This window comes from Electrophorus electricus, chromosome 16, assembly GCF_041902795.1.
Source record: "Electrophorus electricus isolate QZ-2024a chromosome 16, ASM4190279v1, whole genome shotgun sequence".
Taxonomy (NCBI): Eukaryota; Metazoa; Chordata; class Actinopteri; order Gymnotiformes; family Gymnotidae; genus Electrophorus; species Electrophorus electricus.
The window spans coordinates 16530546-16545339 of NC_137512.1; the positions used below are offsets into that span (position 1 = coordinate 16530546).

The 14794-nt window shown below is 40.5% G+C and overlaps 2 protein-coding genes across 5 annotated transcripts; one reads left to right on the forward strand and one right to left on the reverse strand.

Moving 5' to 3' along the window:
• Positions 1-435: 435 nt before the first annotated feature.
• tbc1d10c (TBC1 domain family, member 10C) lies at positions 436-7269 on the forward strand. Its single transcript, XM_026999304.3, has 10 exons — positions 436-500; positions 777-901; positions 2240-2336; positions 2488-2595; positions 2707-2813; positions 2963-3077; positions 3219-3284; positions 3370-3559; positions 3659-3819; positions 4228-7269. Exons 2-10 carry the CDS (start codon positions 780-782, stop codon positions 7096-7098), a joined length of 3837 nt encoding a protein of 1278 aa, XP_026855105.3. The 5' UTR covers positions 436-500; positions 777-779; the 3' UTR covers positions 7099-7269.
• Positions 7139-11439, reverse strand: rad9a (RAD9 checkpoint clamp component A). 4 transcript variants are annotated; one of them, XM_026999327.3, is made up of 11 exons: positions 11064-11429; positions 10596-10666; positions 10258-10380; positions 9998-10112; positions 9754-9853; positions 9508-9614; positions 8632-8738; positions 8464-8528; positions 8245-8352; positions 7615-7825; positions 7139-7513 (listed from the first exon to the last, which is right to left on the reverse strand). In XM_026999327.3, the coding sequence occupies exons 1-11, from the start codon at positions 11095-11097 to the stop codon at positions 7397-7399; spliced, it is 1158 nt and encodes a 385-aa protein (XP_026855128.2). In that variant the 5' UTR covers positions 11098-11429; the 3' UTR covers positions 7139-7396. The 4 variants fall into 4 exon arrangements, with proteins under 4 accessions (XP_026855128.2, XP_081554865.1, XP_081554866.1 ...); XM_081698739.1 differs by having other exon boundaries at positions 7623-7825; positions 8245-8528; positions 11064-11439; XM_081698740.1 differs by having other exon boundaries at positions 8245-8528; positions 10258-10308; positions 11064-11434.
• Between the last annotated feature and the right edge of the window lie 3355 nt (positions 11440-14794).

Consider the following 14794-nt stretch of genomic DNA (forward strand, 5'->3'; position numbering starts at 1 on the left):
CATCTTGGGTTAGGGAGTTACCAAGCTTATTACAAAGTAACCTATGAATATACTATAAGATCTACGACACCATGCCATAAATGTATTTGATGTATTGTGATCACTTCCTTTAAATGTGGTTATAGTCAGGGACTATCCAGCAAATCCATTATCAGATGATACTCAGTTTAATTAATTAATTTATTTTGCTCCCTCAAGACTGCTAAAACACTATAAAGGAAATTTGTTCTTTTCTCAGATGATTTCTGCCAATGTGGTTATCAAAGACTGATTTCATTTAAGCATAGTGACCTTTCTACATGTAAACACACACACACACACACACACACACACACACACACACACACACACACACACACACACACACACACACGCACACGCACGCACGCACGCAAGTGCACACACACACACACCCTACAGCGGAAGAGTAATTTTCTCAGTTCTGTCTTTCCTCCCACTGTAGCACAACGGCACCTATCAGTTAGACAGTGTATCCAAAGGTAAGTTCCTTAAAACCATAACAGTCTTCGTCTCACACATCTCTCCTTTTCATCGCTCACCTCTCATATCTCAGACACAAAACAACTTTGCATCTGACACACATACACACTCTGGCAAAATAACACTACACGCTGTATTCAGGGGTTGTAGGTCACTTTACTCATCACTTTAATATTAGACATCTGTTACCATATGTAGCACAGCAGAAAATAATATGTAATGCACAGATATGTTTGTTGAAGTAAACTTTTAATCCCCCCCCCCCTCTCTCTCAGGTGATGTCTCTTCTTCCAGAGCAGAGAGGAGATGGAATAGGGAGCTCTGAATCCATAGAGCTGCAAGTAGCTAAAACAGACCGTTATGGATTCCTGCTAGATAATGGAGATACACACAGCTACAGGTCAGCATACCAGCCATATATACACACATTCAGCACAAACTGTGTTCAGTGCAAGTGTGTGTGCTTATGGATATACATGCTATTTTGTAGGCTCACCGTGAGCTCTGAGTTATAGCTCCTGATGAGACACTGCTATATGAATATCGTGTGCTGTTCTCAACTGTTACCTACAGCTCCTTTTTCTCTCGGTCTCAACATCCTGCCATGTTACCATAGTGATATCGGCTCTGACAGAGTGTGGTTTCCTGTTTTGTGTATGTGCCTGTCTTTATGTTTATTATGACTTTCATGCAACATTGTGACAACTGGATTGCTGTGGACAGTGATACTATTTTATTGAGATATGAAGACGTGGACACCAAAAGTTGGCAAAAGTTCTAGTAAATGTCTTCTTCAGAAAACTGAAGAAGACATATTGTATTTAATGAAAAATCATAGTTTTATATTTTTCTTTTTTTAATCTTAAATATTACATGTAAATAGCCTACTTTATTTGTAATTTCCTTGAATTAGATTGCAAAATGTTTAGAAGAATATGTAATACCTTAATCAAGTAAAATCTTTTAATAACAGAAAAGGCTTTAAAGAGCAATAATGATGGTATGAAGGTAGGCCTAATTTATGACAATATTTTTGTATGTAGTTACCAGTACCGGAGTTGAAACAGCCTATTAGAGTTCAAACACCATTCTTTGTTGCCAAATGTTTTATGTTTCGTCCTGTAATCGTTATCAGATGATAGGCTCCTGCTTACACACCAGTCACAGGCCTAATGTGATGTCAATAAAGTACCTGAATTACGACCCACTTTTAAACACAATTTCTGCTGGGAGCAGGTCTACTATCTTAGATACATTTTAAAATAGACATGTCCACAATCTCCTATAAGGGAAGAGTGTTTTTAATGAGTATACAAAATGCCACAGGTTCTGTATGTATTTTTTCCTCACTGATGCTAAAAGATTCTATGGCTATCTGGAAGGTTGTCACTACCATTTGATAGGAGTGTAGGGATTGGGCTTTCTACAGCAAACAGCCTTCTCAGCAGAGCTGGACTGGTGGGGAAGGCACAACTTTTACACATCTGTTCAGCTGTTCATAAGATAAAACACAGAGGCTTCTGGGAGCTTGTTGGTAGACATACAGGCTAGCACTGTAGAGGACTACTGTTCTGAAACCCTTTGGCAGTTAATAGGTTAAACAGTAACCCCAAAGTAACTGACGCTAATCAGATTATGTTACTTTAATACAAAATCCATAGGTTAGATAATTTTAAATAGGTGATCAGTAATCTGTAATGGAATAAATTTTAAAAGTAACCCTCCCAATCCTGAACAGTGATGACCTTTGCCCCCGGGTTGTGAGACATCGTGAAATGAAATGGATCAGCCTCATTAAACATTGGGATCAGGTGCTCGAGCGGAAGACCAGTAAGGTAAGTTGTGTGTGTGTGTGTGTGAGTGAGAGAGAGAGGAGAGAGAGAGAAACACAAACTTTAAGTATTAAATGAATACATAATAACTATTAGTATAATGTCTAAATTGTCAAAAAGTTATAAGTCCTCAGTCTTCACCATTGGCTTACAGATCAAAACGCAGTGTCAGAAAGGTATCCCAGCATCCCTCAGGGCTAAGTGTTGGCCATTACTGTGTGGTGCTACACACAGGAAGGAAAAAAACAAAGATCTCTACAAGGTGAGTCATTGACCGAGTGGGATATAACGGTGAGTAGAATTTTCATGTGACCTCGTTACTGGACAGAACTGTGACTTGTTGGCTGTGTTTATTTTACATTTTCTCTGCAAGGCTCTGGAGTTAGCTCCTGGTCAGCAGAGCTGGATCGATGTAATCAAAAGAGACACAGACAGGCAGTTTCCCTTCCATGAAATGTTTCAGTCGAAGGAAAGCCATGGGTAATGCCACCTTCCCGTTGGTCTGATCACTTTTCCCTTCATCTTGCAACACTACATGGACAGCACACGTTTTAAATAGCGATCAGTCGTTCGTATTTGAGTGATGACAATTTTTTGTTTATCATATTTTTCTGAATTTGCTGGAACAGTCAGCAGGGCCTGTTGCGGGTTCTGAAGGCGTACACAGAGTTTCAGCCAGAGGAAGGCTACTGCCAGGCTCAGGGCCCTGTTGCAGCTGTGCTGCTGATGAACATGCCTTTGGAGGTATGGCAGATGGCAGCCAAACAAATTCAAACATTTTAGACTGAGTGGATCTCTTGAAATGAAGTTAGTACACAAGAAAAACAGCATTAAGAAAAGAGATATAAATCTGAAACTAATACTGCTTGTTCCTTACAATTTCAGGAAGCTTTCTGGTGTTTGGTGCAGATCAGTGAACTCTACCTCCCTGGCTACTACAGCACCCTGTTGGTAGGGCATTGTTACCACAAATACAATACGTGGTGGTGTGAAGTGTCATTGTGTTTATTGTCCCTCCCTTGCTCTCTTTTTGCAGGAGGGAGTTTTGTTTGACGCCGCCATTCTTTCGAGTGTGTTAAAAAGGACATGTCCAGCTGCACACAAACACATGGAGAGTCAGGGAGTGGAGCCTCTTATGTTTGCCACTGATTGGTTGATGTGCCTGTACAGCCGTCATCTGCCTTTCAACACCTTGCTTAGAGTGTGGGACCTTTTCTTCTGCTATGGTCAGGGCTTATATATGTATGTTTACATGCTTTAACTCAGTAAAGCACATGTGGGTGCAGCAGTATTTTTCTAACAGTGTCAATGCTTGCGTGTTTCAGGTGTCCGTGTGCTGTTCCAGGTGGCTGTGGTTCTTGTACGCCGTTGTTTGGGAGAGGCTCGGCAACGAAAGGAGTGTGAGGGTCAGATGGAGACTCTTGAGCAACTACGGGCTGTTCGGGGGCGTGTACAACACGAACATGCCGACTCCTTCATTCAAGAGGTGGGCACTCTGGGCACTTAGGGTGGACCTAAACCCCTGGTTGCAACTAAACCATAAATTAACACCCAGTTACATACTTGCTGTTTTAGAGCACGTTTGCAAGCTTGCACCTTAGACTACTTTCATTTTGAGTGGAGTGGATTCATCAGGATTTCAGTGTAATATTATGCTTTCATGTACAAGGAGCCTTGATGCAGTAATTGTGCACATTATTGTATAGAGTAATAATAATAATAATAATAATAATAATAATAATAATAATAAATGACTACTGCTGGTACTACTATTGCTACTTCTAACAATTGAAGGTTTGGACAATCAGTATTGGAGACGCTCCTTTGGTCTGCAGGAGGACTGTGTTCATAGTGGGGGCTGTCCCTACTAACATTGTTCACCCTTTCTTTACAGGTGTGCTCAGTACCCCTGTCCTTGGACGACCTCCAGAAACAGACAGACAAAGAGTTCGAGAAATGGAGGAAAGAGCGGCCTGGCTCAACCTTTGACCCTCGGTTTCGATGTCATGGATACTACATGGTGTGGGAAAAAGAGAGGGAACATGAGAAGGAGCAAAATAAGAAGGATAAGCAGAGCGCAAACCTGAGTGTTTCGCTAACGCGCTCGCACTCGTCTCTATCTCCCGCAGTCATTCGCAAAAAATGGAGGAAGAGGGGGAGTAAAGTGGAGACAGAGGAGTGGGAGGGGAGCGCAAGAAGGTTCTCCCATGGCATAAAGGAGGAGAGTGACGAGGGAGAGAGGAGGAGGAGGAGCGTGTGCGGAACATCTGGGGAGCTGAGGGTAGGGGCGGGTAAGAAACCTCAGGGGCTTGGCGGCCAGTTCCAGAAAGACTGTGACACAGTCATGCACGCGTGTGTCATAGCCGTGGAATCGGGCTCCAGTTCAGAACTGTCCAATCACAACATGCCTGTGTTTGAGGAGGAAAAGAATGATATTGCTGACACTGCTGCACCACTCCAGGACGCATCATGCAAAGACCACGGACAAGACAAGGAGATGGGGCTGTCTTCAAGCCTGGAAGAAGAGGTACAAACAGGACAATGTCAACAGGAAATGGAAAAGGAGACAGTTACTGGTCAATCAGTAGATAGCATGATGACACATCAAGATGAAGACAAAGAAGAAAAAGAAATGCACATAGAAACAGATTATCAGGAGTGCATATCAGTGCTTCAAGATGAACACACGAATGAGACTCAACAACTGGAGGAATCACAAACCTCTCAGCTAGAGAAGGAAACACTTGCCACCAGCAGTAAATGTGAAGAGGATATACATGCGAACAGCAGAAAACCAGATGAGGAAAAGGACATTAAAAGTAGCATACAGGAACAAGAAAATGACATCAAGAACAGTACACAGGAAGAGGAACTGTACAATAGTAAAGAAGGAAATGAAACAGGAAACAGGAGATGTGAACAGGAAGAGGAAATGGACATTAACAGAACTAAACAGGAAGAGGCGAAAAAGCAGAATACCAGTGAATGGAAAGTGGTGGAATTACAAATAAAAAGCACTGAAGAGGCAGCTGAAGTCGAAGTTATTATTAACATAGAGGAAGAGGCAACACAGATGAATATTTGCAAGCAGGAAGAGGAAGAGATAAACAGCAATAAACAGAAGGAAGAAATACAAATGGACACCAGTAAACAGGAAGAGGAGATAGAGATATATAACAAAAAACAAGAAACACAATCAGATAGCAATGAACAGGAAGAGGAACAGAAAAAGGAAACAGAAATAAACACAACTGAGCAGGAAGTAGAAATACAGATCAACAGCAGTAAACAAGAAGAGATGAAAGCACAAAGCAGTAATAAAGAAGAAAAAATCCAACCAATATGTCTCATACAACAGCAAGACATACCTGAAGAGATCCAACACCAAGACTCAGAAGAGAGAGCTAGTAACCAACCAGAAGAAAAGACATGCACAGCTCAGCAAAGCTCAGAAATTTGTACATCTGAAGAGCAGTACTTATGTTTACAATCTCCAGAGGAAGGAGAACGAGAAAAACAGTCTCTTCAAATGGAAGAAATGGTTGAACTCCAGATGTGTCTAAGCAAAAAGGAGGTGGAGGGAGCACAGGAAGAGCAGGCAGGGAAGAGCGAGCTCTCAGAGGAGACAGAGAAGGAAGCCCACATAACAGACCCACCAGAGGAGTCTAAGGGAGTGAGTGAGGCAGCAGTCATGGTACAGGAAGAGAAGGTAGAGAGGGAGAGGGAGAAAGAGGAGAAGAATAGCAACGATTCCACAACAGGGGAAGATGCATCACAAACAGTGGCAAGGTCATCTTCAGCCTGCACACACATGCAAAAAGAGAGAGAAATAGAACCTTCTGGAACACCTGAGCCTCTTCAGGACTCAGCTGACCTGCTAGAGGAATGTTCCCCAGAAGCACAAAGAATCTCTGAGGGTGTCACACCTGAGACTCAAACAGTAGTTTGTGACCATGGCAAATTTGATAAAAATAGTGGATGTGGCAACCCAGAACCTCAGCAGGAAGCTGAAAGTGTTATGCCTAGTGAGATGCAAGTAGAAAATACCCCTGTTTTAGTGCAGTCCACAACCCAGACAAGCCCTCCAAACCATCCCTGCCCAGGTTCCACCTCAAACCCTCACACTCATCTCCGCTTACGCAGGTCCTCCAGCTCCAATACCTCCTATCCCACAATTCTCTCTGAGGAGACATTTAGGGATCCACATGAAACTGAGCAACAACTCGCATCTCAGCATTCCAATGCACAAATTCCAAAGGCAAACTCTGCATGCTTGTCCACAGAAGCACCCATCCCAGATAGCGCACAGCAAAAGCATACAACTGAACCGGATATGTCGCAGGACACATGCAAAAGCAAAACGCATGCTCTCCCTGGTTCCGCCATGCAGACTCCAGCAAATAAACCCAAGCGCAAGGGGCTGTTCCACCGCTTCAAAGGTGAAGCAGCCCCCAAATCCACGGTCCCAAAAATCCTCATCCAGGACTTCAGCGAGGGAGAGGAGAAACTGAGCTCTAAGGAGCGCAGGAGGAGGAGGAGGGAGCAGGAGAGGAGAAATAAGGAAGAGGAGAAGGAGAGGAAGAAAAGGGAGAAGGAGCTGGAAAAGGAGAAAGAGAGGGAAAGGAAAACACCTCAGATGAGGAGGAAGAGTTTTCAGAGGCTCAGCAGGAAGTGTGACAATAACGACATGACCCCGGGAAACAGCGGCTCTCAAACATCAGGGCCTGAAAGGAACACTGCATCTTATGCGAACAATTATTTCTGAGTGCAATTTTCAGTGTAAAAAAAGGACTTGACCACAGAGATAAGGCAGCAGGGGCTATATTTTAATGTCCAGAACAATGATTTATATATGATGTGTATTATTTTCACTGCTCCATCACTGATTCAGCCTTTAAAAGACAGCTTCGAAGAACAATAAAATAGAAGGATTGTATTTCCAGTTTGATATGGTTCTTCCACCTCAGTCTTTATTTCTATAGGGTCTAGTGAAGTTTCTTCATTTTACAGATTTTCTTTGTCCATTATGTCTTTTCCACGTACATGACTGATGACTGTTGTGGTTATTCCTTTTCTCCCTCATCCTCGCTGTCACTGGCAAGCACTTCCTGGCTCCGTGTTGTCTGACTGGTCAGTTGAGTGGAAGCAGGTAGTACAGAGCCAAAGAAAAGCGAACAGAACTGAGAATGGAAAATGAGAGTGTGTTGAATTAAAGCATTATTTGTGGGTCAGATAGGCTTTTAAAAAATTGATCAAAGCAATAACTTTTTTTCTTAAAAACCTTTTTACTTGGCGGTCTGTCTAGCAGTTCCTCCTCCTCCTCCTCCTCTTCTTCTTGCCTCGTGCTGGACAGTCGAGCTCTGTGATTGGTGGAACAGGGATGGGGGGCAGGCTCATAGGATGGTACAGCAAGTTCACTTGTCTCCATAGCAATGAGGTATGAGTCCATGTCATCACTCATGAAGTCATCAGGTGGGGGCTGGGCCTTGCACCTAAGAGAGCATGAGCAACAGGCAATACTCAAACACAGACTAACAATACTGTTCAAATAAATAAATAAAAATGATCAGTGAATAAATATAATTTTTGTAGTTAATCATGATTACTCATTTGACAAGTTAATGAAATTTCATTAAAATGTCCATTTGTATGGGTTCTGTATGATGGTTAGAAGTAGTTAATTTTATTAATAACAAAAAATAAATGCTTATTTTGTTATGTATACTAAATACATTTTATAATGTATACTTAATGTATTTTACCATTATTATTTTTATAATATGTATTCATTCAATAATTTATGTAGAGGATTTTTAATGTGCGAAGTGGCTCTACTATACGCCATTACATCATCCCACACTATTTTGTTTACTTCATTACACAGCTGGAGCTCATGAAGGGAACTAGTTACCTCTCTGCTTTGCTGTTGCTATGGCTGTGTTGGTGTGAGTCTTCAGACAAAGTGGCGAGTACAAAGTTAGCCTCCAGAACACTGTCTGACACACTCAGGACCACTGGGCTAAAGTCACACACACACACACACACACACACACACACACACACACACACACACAGTAATTCTGATGTGTGAAAGGCAGGGATCAGTTTGAATGGAGACTCTGATATATACCTGCCAGGGTCATCAAAGTACATAGAGACTGGGAGACCAGATGACTCCGCAAATGTCAGCAAACCCTGTCAGGCATACAGAAAGCACTAAAAAGTAGCATAGCCAAACTAATGTGTTACTGTGTGTGTGTGTGTGTGTGTGTGTGTGTGTGTGTGTGTTTAAGCTCACCCTGAGCTCTTTGAGGCAGAAAGTAATGCTGTTCTGAGAGCTGATAGCAAAATGATCAAACTCCTCTGAACTCAAACACAACTCAGTCATCATTGCTCGTGATGGGTCTTATGAAGGAAAGGGGGAAGAGCGACAGAGTGAGAGTCAGTATACAAAGAGGGAGAAAGCAAAAAGTCTTCAATGAAAATGAATACATTCATCTCCCCCCCCCCAATATGTTATGTAACTTTTTTTAGACATTGAAATTAATGCTTTGAGAATTTTCTAAAACAAGATACGACTGTCAAACTAAGAAACTGAACGGAGTCATGTAGCCGGTGCTTAAGTAGCAGTTGAGTTATTCAGTTTCTCTGTTCAAAGTTAGTTTCGAGTTACATGTGTACTATAAAATCAATGTCCATAGATTTGTACTTTGCTGTGCATTTCAAGATGATGTTTTTATTTATACACAAGCATGCACATAAGTATATATTCGCAAATACATTTGTGTATTCTATATACTCAGTAACAGCTTACTGGCTTTGTGTTGAATGTCAATATGTTATGTAACTGATAGCACCTGGTCTGTTATCTGCTTGATCACTCCTCATCTTCAAGCTTTACCATTTTTTGTAGGTCAAATAGTTTGCTTTTATTTTACTTCCTTTTTTTTTTTTTTTTTTTTTTTTTTACAAATGCTGTATATAATACGACGTCCCTCCAAAGTTACCACCACAGACAACTCTGCTATTTCTGTTAGTTTATCGAGGCTGCATATCGTGTTTTTTGTTTAGATTTTTTGTTTTAAACCAAAAAGTGATTGAACAAAACACTAATGATTCCCAGCAGGATTTGGCTATTGCTCTGAAAATATCCATGAATTCCCCCAAAACTAACCTGCATCATCCTCCACATGGTTCTTGAGCCACACCCGCTCACCACTTACTGACACACACACTTCTTCCAGAGAAGGTGGAAAGTGCAGAACTGTATCCACCCACAACCTACACAAACAGGAAGCGGAGTGCGAAATGAAAGCGCAGGAAAGAGACTCAAATTGAAGGTGATGCTGCAACTGTGATGTTGCAAAAATCACCAGTCAGAATGCAAAATGAGGGGATGGGGCGGTAGGGGTTACAGAACCTGGGTTGGGCTTGTAGCACATTGCCACGACTCTCTTTGTCAAACACTGCCTGCAAGCTCTCACAATCTTGAAAGGACAGGTTGTGTGTTTTTAAAAGCCCTGAAATACAAACACACACATACACACATTTTATACAAATGTCCACCAAAATTCAGAAAAGTAAAATAAATTACTTGAACATGTTTCTTGTTTAAAGAGAATTTGAGGACTTCACTCATAATTTGTAAAATTCTTTATTTTTACCATGTTTGCAGTGTAGTGTGATGGTCAGACGACTCTTCTCACTGTTCATCTGAATACGGCACTTCTCCACTGAGCGTTCAAGGGAGGACAGAGACCTGAACACTGCCTGTACACTCTGAGAGAGAGAGAGAGAGAGAGAGAGAGAGAGAGAGAGAGAGAGAGAGAGAGAGAGAATTATTTATAAGACCAAACACAGAGAGTTGAGAAGTCCAGCACTAACCAGTCTGCTGTACAAGAGAAGACTGTGGAGTGGAGCTTACCTTAATGGGCATTTTGCAGTGGAAGGCTTGGTCTGGAGGAGCCTGGTACCTCTGGAAAAACAGTGGAGACAGCATGAAGCAGGCGAAGGCTGATCGGGATGAGTTCACAGCACGAAGAGTTAGCTGTAAAACACAAAACCATGCATGGAAACAAGCATGTGTAAACATGTGAACACACGTGCACATACAACGACAAAAAGAAGAGCTATATCACCCATATTAATATAATTTGGCAAATATGTCATGCATAATGTATAATACACAAATTCCTTCATCCAAAAGCATTTTCTTGCACCATACATTGAGTTTAATTTGAGCTCCTGACCACACACACTAACCCCATCCTCCATGGGTTCCAAGTAAAGTTCTTCTCCAATCCTTGAAAGGGAGTGTATTGCTTTTGCCAGCACTACAAGATATGAATTATATGTTACATACATACAAGATACACGCTACATAATACATAAAACCACACTGATATCCACAATATAAACTGAAAAACTACTGTCAGAGAATCTGCTACTTTAGGTAGGCTAGCTATACAGGTTACGATATGAAAATGCTTCTCTAAAAACAATTGAGAAAAAGCAGAAAGTATTTAAATGTTAGTTAGATCAAGTACAGCTTAGCTAATCAATTTCATTTCTGTCTGCTGGGAGAGCGACATCTGAATATGGACTTGAAGGTAATGCAATGTTGTAATATTCAAACTGAAATTATCATAGTGGCTGGCTATTTATAATAGTTAGTTAGACGTCTCTAACTTGCATTACGAGTCAGCATTTATTGACTTGGCGTTAAGTTACCTTTTACATTGCCTCCGGTCGAGACGCAGTCCATTCTAAAAATACTGGATTAACTCCAAGGGATTCTTAATGGTGTAACCTAAAATATAGCTAACTAACTCTAGCTTACATGCCTACACATAAATATAATGAGGAATTTATATTTTGACTCCTTCCGGTTCCATCTGGCGAAACGCCACTGCTAATGCAAAAGTCATTTTTCTCATCAACAGGCATTTAAATAAGCAAAACATCTAACATGCGATCTACAGCTTGTTTCCAAAGCTACGCCGCCAGCTCTAACCACTGCCCTCGACGATGTTTACTTCGAATCGCCCTGTCGCGCGCAATTCTCAACGACACCAATACAGTCGCTCTGCGTAGTATAAATGCGCCACGTCAACGCTGTCCTGCAGTGACGATTTCATGAGGCAGGTGTTTGAACAGACATGTGTACATGTTCGTGTGTGTCTATTGGTTTTTGTACACTATGATAGAAATCAGCTCCGCGGCTGCCTGTTCCATGAAGCTCAATCCAATTTTGAATGCATGTGAATATATTGTGTGTGAGAACCAATTCACTCAGTTCAGTTAAAAAACATGAAATAAGTGACGCATTTCAGATCACAGACATCTAGTTTAAAATGATTATAATAGCCATATTTAGATTAAAGAAATGGGTCCAGTTTTACATTCTTTTGTAGCTATACAACTTAATACAGTAATAGTTGGCCCACATGAGTAACCATTCATGAAAATACAAAATCCCTCAAACAGTATTAGTTCAACGGTCTGATTATTATGAAATTTAATTAAAGTATATCCAGAAAGCCTGAAACACACTAATGTAATAAATGATAAAAAAGAAGAATAAGAGGAATGTTTGAGAGCAACTAACGAAAAGACAAAACAATTCCTTTGCCATTAGAAAATAGTGTGAGACTTTACTGGAAATGATTCATAAGGTTGTTATAACTACTGCACTAATACAATTTATATACCATCATGTTAAAATGTAATAGAGGAAAACTCTCAAAACCTTGCCTAGATTATACAATTATTATTTTCTGAATTATGGTAATATGTTCGATTCTTGTAAAAGTCAGAATTCATTCATATGAATAATAAAGAAAGCAGTCTTAGCATGGGTTCCAAACTGTTAGTTACAGACAGAGATAAAAAAAAAAAAAATGGACCAACCAGCAGTGTAGCACCTAGGCTAAAAAGACTTCTGTCTCAAAGTCCATACACATGAGACAAAACAGATGCATTCCTTTAATACAAATGGCAATGAGCTGGTTGATAAGATGCTGTCTGCAGATTCAATGAAGTCACGTCCACTGGCTGCTCCACAGCTCAAGTACAATAACAATGACAATTCTGATAAGCATGATCATCTTGGCAGTAGTGATGCTGCTGCTATTGGTAACCAAAGCTGTTGCTGATGGTGCCAAAAATAGTGATTGATGATGGCGATGTGGCTGAGGCAATGGATGTTGATTTTGTTCAGCTTTCCTCACTGTCAAAATTGCAATAATGATGGTATTGGTACTGACCATTACAGCAAAGTTGTGGAGTTGTCAGAGCTCTGTTTGACCCAGTCCATGTCTTCTACCTTGGATCTTAATGTCTCCCATTAAAGGCCTGAAAGTGAGTCTCTGATGGAGAACAATGTAAGAACTGGTGTCTTGAGAATTTGGGTGTGGCAGGACTCATAGGATTAGACCAGAAAATCAACGATGACACCCATATATGTGCTGAACACTTTAGTTTGCTTCAAATTACACAAAATACACTGATAAATGAAATTAAAACGTTTAGAATGGCATAAAAGGCTCACATTACATGTTAAGAAGTCTAAATGCAAGATGAAACGAGAGCCCGGAAATGCTACTAAATTAATCACTTGTCTGAGTCAGTCTGCTGGAAGACTGTGGTCTCACTAATGTGTGTTCCAGTGCAATAAATGAAAAGATTTTTTTTTTTTTTATAAAAAATTTAAACAGAACAGGATGGTTGCAAAGGTTTTAGGCAAAACAAGACTATTAGTGTTGCCTTAACATAGGTCATGGCATTGATGGCTAAAATACTGGGGAGGAAGCTGCAAATACACTGAAAAGCACTGGCTCAAAATAACAGAGACAGAAGAATTTCTCTGCACATCAAGATTCTGAAGTGTCTCTGATGCCTTATCTCCACATACATGTTATAAAACCCACACCAGTGCTTGGACTCCAGTCTTCTCTAGACAAACTGGTGTTGCATTTTCTGTTAAAATATCTTGACTTTGGTTCAGTGGATAGTTATGCTTAGTTTCTCTCACAACACAAATTGTAAACTCACAGGTTGCCCCTGATTTTTTAAAGTGTAAAATCTTAAAAAGCACTACTCCCTGTACTGAAATAAAAATAATTAAATTTTTTTGATTGACAAATGGTTTTATTAGCTTTATTATCTTGCTACTGGTTACAGTGCACATGAATTAAATCCATAGCAATATACATGATTTCTTTCTGTGAGGGTCAGTGTTAATCCACCTTCAGTGAGTAAAAGTCCAATTGATCTCAAAATTGACAAATTAACCCCACTGCTTACTGCTCGAGTCATTTTAACAGGCCTCAGCTTCAATGGCCACTTGCCAATGAGTCTGTGACATTGACATTAAGCAAGGAGGGTTTATGTGGGTGTGCAGTTTTTTCTGAAAAATTCTAACAACACTAATCGGTCTTCATTTTTTGTTTATCATGGGGAAAGTTTTGCCTCTGAGACTTCAGGATCTGACAGTTATAACAGAGAAATTATGGAAAGTTAATTAACACCCTTTCTACATAAACATAGACAGTTTTTTGGTTAGAGTTTTCTGCATAACATAAGCAACACTGTATATTTGCCACTATTGGCCCCTCCCTGGCGTCGCATGTCTTTATTTCGCTTCGTTCCCTGTTTCGCTCCTCGTTTAAGTTTCATTTCTATCATCTGCGTGTTGTTTAATGCACGTTATACTACGCATATATACCCCGTGTTTAATGCGCATTATACTATGCACATAAACCCCGTGTTTCTTCAGTCTCGTCGGTGGTCATTGTGAGTTCAGGCATCTGTTCTAAGGCCTGTATTTGTTATCCGGCCTCCGTTGTGTTCGCTTGTCCTAGTTATTTGTGCATATCCCTGCCTACGTAGGTCGTGTTTTTCCTTATAGCCCGCGTGTATAGTTTGTGTTTACTATGCTATCTCGGACTCTGTGTTGGTGCTATGATATATATATATATATATATATACAATAAATCAAGTAAACAGTCTAATAAGCATAAAAGCCATCATAAAACATTTATAACTTCTTTAAAAAAAAAAAAAGTGAAGCATCTCATGAACCTGGTTTATAGCTTACCCACTCACCACATGCTTAAGAATTTGACGATCTCCACAGGGAGGCGCTATTGAGCCTTCAAATAGCTTATTTTGCATCTGCGAAAGGGACGAAATTGCATGAACCTATATCAGCCGGGTATACACACTGTGTGCGTCTGCGAAAGGGAAGAAATAACATAACAAAAAAGTATAAAAGCTCTTAAAAAATAAAAGTGGACATTTGTTGAAACAATTATCTTGCATATCAATACATATAGAACAGGGGTTCTTTTCTGGGCCTTATTACCCTGAGGAGTTTCACATGTTCCTTGCTCTTACACACCTGATACAGCACATCTGTTAAATATCGAGCCCTTCAGGAGCTGGATCAGGTGTGGTTAAGC

Excerpts from the sequence above, each read along its gene's own strand:
- tbc1d10c (XM_026999304.3), top strand. The coding sequence starts at position 780 with ATGTCTCTTCTTCCAGAGCAGAGAGGAGATGGAATAGGGAGCTCTGAA. Across the intron at positions 2,814-2,962 it reads CAGTCGAAGGAAAGCCATGG|TCAGCAGGGCCTGTTGCGGG; the intron begins GTAATGCCACCT and ends TTGCTGGAACAG. Across the intron at positions 3,078-3,218 it reads TGATGAACATGCCTTTGGAG|GAAGCTTTCTGGTGTTTGGT; the intron begins GTATGGCAGATG and ends TTACAATTTCAG.
- rad9a (XM_081698738.1), bottom strand. The coding sequence starts at position 11,097 with ATGGACTGCGTCTCGACCGGAGGCAATGTAAAAG. Across the intron at positions 9,854-9,997 it reads CACACTACACTGCAAACATG|GGCTTTTAAAAACACACAAC; the intron begins GTAAAAATAAAG and ends TTTGTATTTCAG. Across the intron at positions 9,615-9,753 it reads GTGCTACAAGCCCAACCCAG|GTTGTGGGTGGATACAGTTC; the intron begins GTTCTGTAACCC and ends CTGTTTGTGTAG.